Genomic DNA, 11,452 nt, shown 5'->3' with positions numbered 1-11,452 from the left:
TATATATATATATATAAAAAATCATAAATGGTCAGAAGACAAAAAGCTACCGGTAAGTGTCATTGGTTCAGGCTTTCATTGGTTCAGGCTTTCATCTCATCAAAACAATGTGATTCCATCACCATGGTAACGTTGTGAACTGACAAACCCAAAAATGCTAATGATTGATACACACGTTTCTTCATGTTAGAACGAGATGGGATTTTTTTAAACGCCAGAAGCCCATGTTTTTTAGGCTGGCACAAGACACAAAGCGTTCACCACAAATCATTCTTGGAGCAAACAACATTAAACAATTCTCTTAAGTAAGGCATTGAAAGGGGATAATCTTGCTTTTCTGAATTTGTTGCATTGTCTGATGTCCCGTTCATGCTTCCAGGTTCATGTTCCTGCTGTGCCTGTTTTTTTCCCCACATTCTAAGTCTGTAGGATCTCAGTCATTAATTCAGTCATTCGATCCAGTCCAGGGTGCACCTTGTCTCTCACCCAAATCTGTATTTCAATTTTGATTTATTATACTTTCGATTTATTATAATAATTCTGTGCTCAAGAGCACATCAATAGTAGTCAGGAAGTAGACTAGCATCTATCCAGCAACTAGTTTTACATTTACTGTATGATATCCCCAACAGCATTCGAACCATAACCCACCAGTTACAAAGCTCAGTTGCTTTTGCCCAAAGCTACTTCAAAATGTGTTGAACAGAACAATAACAAGTGTACCAGACTGGTTTAAAAGATCTCACAAGCAGTCCTGTAATACGTTTGTTTTTATTCATGATTCCTTTCACCATCAACCTAGAACGGCTGCTGACTTTCTGGAGCAAATATCTTGAACCGCAGCAGCTGCACAGAAGCTGTCAGAAGGGCCTGTTTCTGGATCGAGTGTTAATCAGTCCCAGGACAGAGAATGCACTTGCTGCTGCTGTGACCAAACTGATGGCTCCAATGGCCCTTGTAGCCTGCCAACAAAAGAAAGAAAGCAGAGGGAGTCTAATTTAAAAAAAAAAAACACCAAGCCAGCATCTCTATGCTTTTTTTTCTAGGGTGCTGTCGGGTATAAAAAGCACCAACACAAAAACAAGAATGACCCAGCAAGATAAATGTTATTACGCAATGGGATCTTGGTGTGAAGATTCAGCTCCTGGCTCTCATTTCTCCCACTTTGTTGTTAGTGATGTCATCATACAACCAATATTGTATACATCAGTTCCAATGCTGCCGCTGGTGTCAACCATATGGCATATATGTGCATCTATTTTCATTATCGGATTATTTGAAAATACGCCTGCATAGTAGAAGATGACAACATTTCTGGTGATATTTTTGCTTCACCTGCCATCTGCACAACAGTCTTGGGATATTCCTCCTTTCATCATTTAATCAGTGAGTGCTTGGGCCGGTTCCCATTTGTATTTTTTTCTGTTGATCCAACTGTGCTGTTAGGTGCTTTTCTGTTCCAGCATGATTACCCATCAAATTCTTCAAGGCATGGTTGAATGAACAGTATATGGAGTGGCGGAACTTGAGAATGCTGACCATAAAATGCTTTAACACCCGTTTGTCTGAGATTGTGAGCCTGGTGCTATCTCACACCCAACATTAGTCACATGACATTTTCATATCCAATGGCCATATGTCCAAATTCTTCCATCCATATAATGTTTGTTGAATGTGAGCTTGTTAGTTGCCCCCCAAAAAGATGAATTTTGCAGCACAGTGGTGGTGTGGTTTGCACATTTCCATCACGAATCAGTCCTGCTGGATCAACGCCATCTCACGCAAATTCATCTGAGGAAGGCAGCAGATGACTTGCGACACGCATGAGGACAAGCATGAGAAAAGATGGATTGCTAATAAATTGAGTGTAAGCCACCTGTTCAGACACTCCTTCCCCGTAACGCAGCAAGGTGACAAAATGCTCGCAGTTACTGCCCAGTAGGTCATAGGACACCTCCTGGCCAATCAGGATTTGCGCTCGCTGGATGATCTCACAGACGGGCAGGGGCGTGTGGTTGTGATCGTACTTATTGTTGACACGGTACGAGTCACTTCCCACCACCTCCTTCAGCAGCTGCATGCGCACCACCGCCTTCCGGCTGAAGACCGACTTCACGCTGGACATGGCGGCGGCCTGGCTCTCGTCTGGAGACAAGCATCAATGGCTGATGAGATGAGAAACAACAAAATGACATTCTTCAGAGGGTTCGAGTCATATTTTTTGACGTTAGGGATGATTTAAAAGCTGAACTTTGGGGATTCAGGATTTATTCTTTTTTTTTAACCTGTCATGTTCAGCTGCAGTGCGGTGGATCGGTAAACCCTTTTCATGCTGGTACAGTTTTGTTCTATATGAGAGTGTGATATACTCTTGATATTTATTGGAAATACGGTCAGACAGATTGATGTTTGACAGGGGAAAGATAGAGAGAAAAAAAACAGAAAACAGTTACAGTGTATGTTGTCAAAGATTGGCACTGACCAACAGGAGTCAAGTTGATGATGTAACCATCTCCCAGGTAGAGTGCCCAATGCTGATAGGCTGGTCTGAAGATCTCAATGAGATCCCCAGGCTGGGGGTCGCCAGAGGGATCAGCAGGGTCATTCGAGGCCATCTACACACACAATTTAGACAGTTGTGCATTTGCATTTCACAGCAGACCTGAAACACGGTACTTTAAAAAACACGTGATACAGCAATAGCTCACTTTTGATTAAATTGATAGCTGTTCAATTACAGGTGTATCTCAGTACATACTGTAGTCTGAATACTGCGGAAAACATTATTTCAGCTAAAAGAAAAACAACAACCTCATTACATAGATTCACTAAACATTGCGTATTTTTCAAAATCTATTCTCTAATTTTGATAATTATACATATACAGAAATTCACCATCTCAAGAAATTAGAACACGAAATAAGAAACAAACCAAAATATTTTTTTTTTCATAATACAGTAAGTGATTGGTTACTGGTGCTCTGAAAGGAATGTTCCTACAAGTTGAATGAATTCAAATTTATTACGATGCACCTTTAAATAGTTGTTGGAGATGTTTCACATCACGTTCAAAGACATTTCACATGAATTGCAACTTACACTAGAGCTTTGTTGATGTTTAGCCATCCCACAACATGCTTCCACAAGTCCTAATAAGGAAATAAAAACAGACTTCACTATCAAATGATCCTCGAAAAATTCATCCATCCATCCATCCATCCATTTTCTAATCCGCTTATCCTCACAAGGGTCCTGGGTGTGCTGTAGCCTATCCCAGCTTCTTCGGCCAGTAGGTGGGGTACACCCTGAACTGGCCGCGAGCTAATCACAGGGCACATATAGACGGAAATTCACCCGCACTCACACTCACACCCAGAGACAATTTATGAGTGTTCCATTAAATTGCCACGCATGTTTTTAGAATGTGGGAGGAAACCACAATACCCAGAGAAAACCCATGGAGGCACAGGGAGAACATGTAAACGTCATACAGGAAGGCCGGAGTCGGAATTGAACCCTGTACCTATGCACTGTGAGGCGGACGTGCTAACTGTGGAGCCCTCGAAAATTACACCATGAGTCCATTTGAATAAATACTATGTTGCAAGGTCATTATCACATTAAGAAGTACTTTAGATGTGTTGTTTTAGCAAGTTTACGACGAAGTTTATCTGTTTACCACTGTCTTGACTGATATAATGGATATTTTAAAAAAAAAACATACGATTTGGAATTAGTGACAAATAGCTAAACCTTGGTTTTTATCGGACCAAAACAACTTTACCCACATATGTTTGGGAGATTGGAATTTTTTTTTAAACGTTTGAATGTTTTCAACCAAAGTTAAATTTTTTTGCAACAATTTCCAAAACGTATGTTTGGCGCAAACCCAACCCCTCTCATTACCAAAAGAACTCCATATTATGATGCTTCGGGCTATTTTTCTCCAGTTGGAACTATTCCGGTCCTCAAGAGCCCCTCGTCCATTTTTTTTATGTTTCCCTCCTCCAAAAGTGAAAAAAAAGATCCTCTGGATTTACTTAATTGAAACAAGTACATCGGTTGCACATGATTCCAATGTGGTGAAGCTATGTAATTTTCCCGTGTTTTCCTCAAAAATAAACAAATGACATGTATTAGTTTCTCATATTTTAAACGTGTGTGACTAAAAATCATTTTTTCAGTGAACACACCTGATTCAAATAATCAGGACTGTACTCAGGGTTCTGAAAAGCTGTCTGATGAGCTGATCGTTTACATGAGGTGTTTTCAAAGGAGGGACAAATCTAAAACAAATCTAGTGGCCCAAGACTTTTGCATTGTACTACAGTGTCTAAGAGTGGGCTTCTAAGAAATAGTGGATCGAGAATGCTAGATGGGATTGCACACCATGTAAAGGTCACTCGTACATACGCACCACACAATACCACTCAGCGCTCACACATACAAAAAAACAGACGCACACAATACACACACCTCGCTGCAACAATAACACTGACACAATGGGGAAGCCGGCAGAAAAATACTTTTGAGTCCATTTTATGTTACATGATAAACACTTCCATACTGTCGCTGTGCAGGCTGTCTGAAACATGGACACCCCATGACTGTTAAAATGTTTTCCACAGGACAGTGACGATATTAAAAACAAAAAAATGTAAACTTCATCTTAAAAAAACAAACAAACAAACAAACAAAAAAAAAAACACTTCCGGTGGATAATAGTGTCACATTTGCTGGGTAGCAGCTTCATTATTAATGAATATGTGATGATGAGGCCATGTTGAAAGGAGAAAGCTTGTTATTTTGATGAATGGTGAAGCTAATAACATATTAAGGGTGCATATTACTGGCATCAAAACACCCTGTAATTCATGTCTCCCATCACAAAAGACAATAAATATAAATCAATAAATATCACACTTCAAATCTCAGCAGTGAAGTTTCCCAAACACTCGTCGAAAATGTCAGAGTTTTTTCCTCAGTTGTCTATTAGGCACACAGTTTCATGCCAAATAGCTTTCTGAATCAGGATTATTGTCTTTATCATGAATTTAGGCGCTGAGGAACAATTTTTTTTGAACTGTGGTCTTTTGAGTAGGAAATGTTTGGAAAACCCCGCTGTCAAAGGCAGCACAGTGGCATCAAAGAACAAAACCGGAGCAATACTTACTCAAACACAAGCAGTTTTTTCTTTCTCACCATTTTAATTCTCCATTATAAGTCCACGAATGACCATAACATAAAAAACAAGCAGAAAGACAAAACAGAAAGATATTAATCCCACGTTTCTCTGATGGCAAGTTTGAAGTTTACTCAAGGTCCCAAAGCCGAAGCAGAAGCTGGAGGTCACGGTGGATGTGTTCAATGTCTCTAGCTGATAACAGTGGTGCATTCATGACCCACACACTGACAAACACACACATACAAAGCACACACACGTAGGCACAAAGAAGTGTTTCCTCCCCTGTATTGTTCATGTCACCGTCAGTGGTTCCATCCACTGACGGTGACATGAACACACTCAATAAAAACAAAATGGAAAGTAGCGCTCAAAAATTACCTGATTTAATGATGGATTCATTTCATTTTATTGCTCAGGGTATTATATTGTTATTTTAAATTGGAATTTTTAAGCAGCTTCAGTAAAGACATGGCTGCCACATAGAAGTCACCCAATCGGGGATGTTTGTATCAAAATAGCTACTAGCTTCTTTAATTCGCATAAAGAAACAAACACCACCATTGGAATCATTTTCACATTGTTTTCCATATGACAAAAAAAGGAGCCTGGTGGAAGACAATCAGAGTCAATTGCAATAAACATTGTCAAAGAAATTTTTTTGCCAATTTCTACCTTGCAAAAGTAGCATTCATCTACAATTAGAATCAGATATCAATTGTTGGTTAAAAAAAACATAGCCTAGCCCGAATGCAAACTACAATAAGTGAATCAGGCGTGTCATTTGTCTGTGATGGTTCTGCCATCTTACATACTTATATGTCATGTCTATCGTAGTTGCTTGTTATTGCAATACTGTACTGTAGTCGGGTAGGCTACACTACGGAGACAAATTCCTTGTGTGTTTTACATACTTGGCCAAAAAAGATGATTCTGATTCTGATTACAGTGCAGACCAGAGATGGGCAACTAGTGAACACACACACACACACACACACACACACACACACACACACACACACACACACACACACTCACACACGCACACACACACACACGCACACACACACACACACACACACACACACACGCACGCACACACACACAGGCACATGCAGTCATAAATAACTACAAAATATAAAACACTTTTACTATTATGCATAGAGGTGATCCATCCTTTTAGTTTGGCATGTGTTGTAACAAGTTTGAACCTTTTGCTCCTCCACATTCCAGCACACAAGGGGGTTGGATAAATTCTTTGCTGTCGGATTGGCGGTTGCCTCTGTGTCGCGTTCTGAGCTGCATCAAGCTCACTTTAGCGAGACCATGACCAGAAGTTGTTAGAATTTTCACAATAATTCTGGTGTGTGTGTAACCGAATCCCTTCAAGGTAAGTTTATTAAGAGACGGTGTGAATAAATAGTGTATGGTGAGTTAGTTTTAAATTTTGTTCGGTTTATACATTGTTTAAAGCATTTTTTATGATATCAACATTTGCCTGAGTGATTTTCTTTTATTGTGAATATTTTTGTCCTTATTTCTTGTTAAAATGTCGTTGACAATACGTGAAGACAACAGAAGGTTAAATAGAGTAGCAGTAAATGATCATCCAACGCACGCAGGGATTAACAATACTGTAATAGAGGAGCAATTTATGTGTTTATGATATGAGAAGAAGACACCGGATGTTTTAGTACCGTGGTAATATCATAATTAGCACAAGGTTTGGTACGTAATGCTTTGACGACTAACTGCTTGAGTGCAGCACTTTGCTTTCGCTTGCTAACCGGCTAGCAAGCTCAAGTGCGCAGGTGTCAGATCGTGTAAACGTTTTTTTAATACGTGTATTCCATTGATCGATGCTTGACACGTACATATCTTGTGTTTTAAACATCCGATGTAACACGATCGGGTTTGTATGAGCTGCTCTTGTTTACATCCACCGGGTGCCCCTTACAGTAACGGATCTAAATAAAGTAACAGGTCGCTCGCATTCTCAACACGTGGGTTAACGTCATTAATGATCTGCATACACGATTCCCGAAAATTTGAGAATTGGATTACACACGTAACACGATGGCCTCCACGTTGCTATCCTGGCTAACTGTTATTGTGTACTTATTTTGACCTTTTGTGACCAGACCACTGTGTGTTTGCAGTCGCCATGGCCGCGGCTGTCCCACTTCGACGCACCGATTCAGCCAGGGGGGAGTTTTCTCCCCTGAAACACTTTGTGGTGGCCAAGAAGACCATAAGTGTCCTATTTGAGCAGCTTCTCAATTACGTCACGGAGACCTCCGAATTTGTGGAAGGTAGGATGGGTTGTTTACTGTTCATCATCTGCCAACTGTAGTTCCTCCAAAAAATATGTAAACAGTTCAGTTGAGCATGTAGCATAAACTTCGTGATTAAATCAGTTTGCGATCGTAGCAATAGCAGCGGTATTCATAGAAGCATGTTTTTGTTCAACCTTGTTTGCCATGTTTGAATCCCAATCTGATAAAATGTTTGATAACCAGTTGTTTTATCTTAAGTAATGACATTTGATAGAGGAGTACATCGTTGTGCTTTTGTAGAATCTTATTCTAGAATAGATAATAGACCTAGATTTTTTTGGGGGGGACAGATGCAGGTGACACACATTTAATCAATGCTTATAGATTTGATGTTGCGTAATTGTGGTTGTTGAACAGATACATGTGGGAATAAAGCCATTGGTAAAATTGCAAGTCTGGATCAAAAGTTGGAGATTCAAGCGTATGCAGATAAACTTGCGGTCATCAAGGAGGTGCTGGCTCGCAGACACATGAAAGTGGCATTTTTTGGAAGGTAAACAAATATGATCATAAAACCTCCCCTGTCAGTTTGGGGAATTCTCTCAGAGTTTTGCTGTTTTGATATTTATTGGTGTGTGCTTGTAGGACAAGTAACGGTAAAAGCACAGTGGTTAACGCCATGCTGAGGGACCGTGTGCTGCCCAGTGGTATCGGCCACACCACCAACTGCTTCCTGAGTGTGGAGGGGACTGATGAGGACAAGGCCTACCTCAAGACTGAGGGCTCAGAGGAGGAGAAAAGTATCAAGGTCAGCAGTGCCTTTATGTAGTTGTGGTATTTTGTTCCCAAACATTTAAATGCGTTTAATCCTGCACAAACACACAAATAAATCTCAGTAATATTAGGTTTTTATTTGAGCGATGAAGTAGTTTGTCACGGTTCCTTATCCCGGATGATTAGAACTGGGATGAATGTTATTAAAGTTTTCATTTAATTCACTTACACATTCCCAAATCATGCATGTATGTTGGAACATTTCTTCAAATGAAATTTAATCACGGAAAGAGGATCCCAGTGCTGACAGTTGATGTGTGTTTACAAACCCTGCAGACAGTAAACCAGCTGGCTCACGCTCTCCACATGGATGAGAGTTTGGATGCCGGCTGCCTCGTTCGTGTATTTTGGCCAAAGACCAAGTGTGCCCTCCTTCGGGATGACCTGGTCCTTGTAGACAGGTATAAATAGTAGTCAGATATTGCTTTACTTCAAAATCTCAAAGTAAAAGGACGCAAATTATGCCTTTTTCTCACAATTTAAAGCAGTTCCAATGTGTTTGAATCACATGGCTCACATGCTTTCATTAGACTCTCCAAGACTTATCGCAAACTTTACACACCCCATTTTTGTCTCCCCCGAAATTAACCGCAGGTTCTCCTCTTGCAACTGAGTGACTCAATAATTTATTTCGGCCAATGGCAAGTCTGGCTTTTGTTTGCCTCCGAGAGCAAAGCCCAGCATTTTTATGCTGCACTGTGTATATGTGGCAATTACAGGCATCACGGAAAACAAGTCTACCCCCTCCATCGCCACTATGACAACTTCATGCACCGCTTATATGAATACACACTTTCAACAATTCAATCAAAATGGTCGATCAAATAACTGCTGTGATATTCACCAGCCCGGGGACAGATGTCACATCAGAGTTGGACAGCTGGATAGACAAGTTTTGCCTGGATGCTGACGTCTTCGTGCTGGTTGCCAACTCTGAATCCACGCTCATGAACACGGTAATGGCGCTGTGGCTGCGTTCAGGTTTATGTCTGTAACCGTGAGTAAATGTGACCTTACTCCCTCTTGCCATCCTGTGGGAAAGATGAGAGTCATAATAAACTCACACACAAGTGCACCGACTGGAAGGACTTGCCATCGTCAAACGCGAGTTTGATGCACCAAAAGAATCTTTTTTCGGGTTGATATCGCACAGAGCATAATGAAAATAATAGAAAGAATTATACTGTGCTAGTATGCAGGAAATCATGAGATGTAAATGATTTCATTAAGTCCATGCACAAATAATCTGCACATGGGTTGGAGGAGTGAACACACAATCCATTCCTTCTACTAAATAGCTCTGTAGCTCTTAATAGCCCACTTGCAATCCGGGCATCCATATAACTTCCAATGACACCTTTTTGTTTTGCATGGAGTTAGTTATCAAACCATTTATTATATTTAGTTATTCTCCCACATTATTTTTTTTCTTTTATTGGTGGCACCTGCAATAACACTGGTCATCAACAAATTTTAATGAGGTTAATCTTTATGTGTCCCCTAAACATATTTTTGGTACTAATTTTAAAAATGTCTCTTTTTTTTTCTAGCACACAAGGTTTTTGCAATATTTTCATTTTTACAAATTTAAGTTTGACCTATAAATCAACAACAAAAATAGAAACATTGATAGAGTAAATAGGACTTATAAAAAGTGACCATTTCACCTTATTTCCATTGTCATCTTTTAGGAAAAGCACTTTTTCCACAAAGTCAACGAACGGTTGTCAAAGCCCAACATCTTCATCCTCAACAATCGCTGGGACGCTTCAGCAAATGAACCAGAATACATGGAAGATGTGAGTTACGTTTGTATCTTACAAGAGGGTCATGTGACACATGGGCGGCATGGTGCTTAGCACATCTGCCTCACGGTACTGAGGTTGATGGTTCAAATGCAGGCTCTGGCCTTCTTGAGGCGAACTTGCATGCTCTTCCTGTGCTTGCACGGGTTTTCCCTGGGTACTCAAGCTTCCTCCCACGTTCCAAAAACATGCATGTTATATTAATTAAATTCTCTAAAATTTCCTTTGGTGTGAATGCAAATGGTATTTTGTTTATTTGAGTCCTGTCCAGTCCACGCTGCACCCTGCCTTTTGCAGAAATCAGCTGGGATATGCTCCAGCACACCCACGAGATTCGTGAGGATAAGTCAGATGAAAGATGGATCTGACACATTATAATGCTTTTTTGTTATACTTCTGCTGTGTTTGAATCTTTTCCCTCTGCCCTCATGCTGCAGGTGAGAAAGCAGCACACAGATCGTTGTGTGAACTTCCTTGTGGAAGAGCTGAAGGTCGTGGACCGCGACCAGGCACCCAACCGCATTTTCTTTGTCTCCGCCAAAGAGGTGCTCAACTCCCGCATGCAACGGGCACAGGGCATGCCCGAGACAGGTGAGGCTTTGGCTCTAATGACCCCTGCTCAACATTTTTATCGCTTCGGTTCACAATACAGAACTGGATCACACCAAAAACAAACAAACAAACAAACAAACAAAAAAACAACCTAATTGTAATACCGGGATAATTGATGCCCCTGTAGAAATAGTTATTGCTAATTGCTAACAAACTGGTCTAAACTTAATTCCTCCCCGACATAAAACAGCATAACTGTCGAGATGAACAACTTCAGCATAATGCATCTCTGACAGTTGACACTTTTACTACGTTCCCAATACCCAGGGCTTTGTGGCATTTTGGAAGGTGAGAAAGAGATTACAGAAATTCACCTTCCATACATCCATCCATTTTCTGAACCGCTTTATCCTTACAAGGGTCGCGAGGTGTGCTGGAGCCTATTCCAGCTGTCTTCGGGCGGTAGGCGGGGGACACCCTGAACCGGTTGCCAGCCAATTGCAGGGCACACAGAGATGAACAACCATCTGCGCTCACATGCACACCTAGGGACAATTTGGAGTGTTTAATCAGCCTGTCATGCATGTTTTTGGAATGTGGGAGGAAATCGGAGTACCCGGAGAAAACCCATGCAGGCCCGGGGAGAACTTGCAAACTCCACACAGGGAGGCCAGAGCTGGAATTGAACCCAGTACCTCTGCGCTGTGAGGTTGACGTGCTAACCACTGGACCACCGGGCCGCCCAGAAATTCACCTGAAAGCTGCAAATGGCTGATTTGCTCTTCTTCTACCTTTTTTTTTTT

At 40.9% G+C, this 11,452-nt stretch overlaps 2 protein-coding genes across 5 annotated transcripts in view; one reads left to right on the top strand and one right to left on the bottom strand.

Annotated features, from left to right (window-relative positions):
• Positions 1-752: 752 nt before the first annotated feature.
• On the bottom strand, positions 753-6,198 carry plaat1 (phospholipase A and acyltransferase 1). Of its 4 annotated transcripts, none has more exons than XM_019880133.1 (5): positions 5,174-6,198; positions 3,100-3,149; positions 2,483-2,615; positions 1,877-2,145; positions 753-962 (listed from the first exon to the last, which is right to left on the bottom strand). In XM_019880133.1, exons 2-5 carry the CDS (start codon positions 3,124-3,126, stop codon positions 861-863), a joined length of 531 nt encoding a protein of 176 aa, XP_019735692.1. In that variant the 5' UTR covers positions 3,127-3,149; positions 5,174-6,198; the 3' UTR covers positions 753-860. The 4 variants fall into 4 exon arrangements, with proteins under 4 accessions (XP_019735692.1, XP_019735695.1, XP_019735693.1 ...); XM_019880136.1 differs by having other exon boundaries at positions 1,955-2,145; XM_019880134.1 differs by lacking the exon at positions 3,100-3,149.
• A 529-nt stretch (positions 6,199-6,727) lies between these two features.
• The window catches only part of mfn1b (mitofusin 1b), an 11,502-nt gene continuing 6,777 nt past the window's right edge, over positions 6,728-11,452 (top strand). Inside the window, exons 1-8 of the mRNA XM_019880262.1 lie at positions 6,728-6,910; positions 7,342-7,494; positions 7,876-8,011; positions 8,104-8,266; positions 8,569-8,693; positions 9,140-9,248; positions 9,984-10,091; positions 10,535-10,688. Of these exons, the coding sequence (XP_019735821.1) occupies positions 7,347-7,494; positions 7,876-8,011; positions 8,104-8,266; positions 8,569-8,693; positions 9,140-9,248; positions 9,984-10,091; positions 10,535-10,688 (943 nt within the window). The 5' untranslated portion in view covers positions 6,728-6,910; positions 7,342-7,346. The remainder of the gene's footprint in view (positions 6,911-7,341; positions 7,495-7,875; positions 8,012-8,103; positions 8,267-8,568; positions 8,694-9,139; positions 9,249-9,983; positions 10,092-10,534; positions 10,689-11,452) is intronic.

This window comes from Hippocampus comes, unplaced genomic scaffold, assembly GCF_001891065.2.
Source record: "Hippocampus comes isolate QL1 unplaced genomic scaffold, H_comes_QL1_v1.1 scaffold151, whole genome shotgun sequence".
Taxonomy (NCBI): domain Eukaryota; kingdom Metazoa; phylum Chordata; class Actinopteri; order Syngnathiformes; family Syngnathidae; genus Hippocampus; species Hippocampus comes.
This window is presented reverse-complemented; position numbering and strand designations above follow the sequence as displayed.

Coding starts and splice junctions, on each gene's coding strand:
- plaat1 (XM_019880133.1), bottom strand. CDS start 3,126: ATGGCTAAACATCAACAAAGCTCTAGT. Junction 2,616..3,099: donor AACATCAACAAAGCTCTAGT/GTAAGTTGCAAT, acceptor TTGTGTGTGTAG/ATGGCCTCGAATGACCCTGC. Junction 2,146..2,482: donor CATCAACTTGACTCCTGTTG/GTCAGTGCCAAT, acceptor GCTTGTCTCCAG/ACGAGAGCCAGGCCGCCGCC.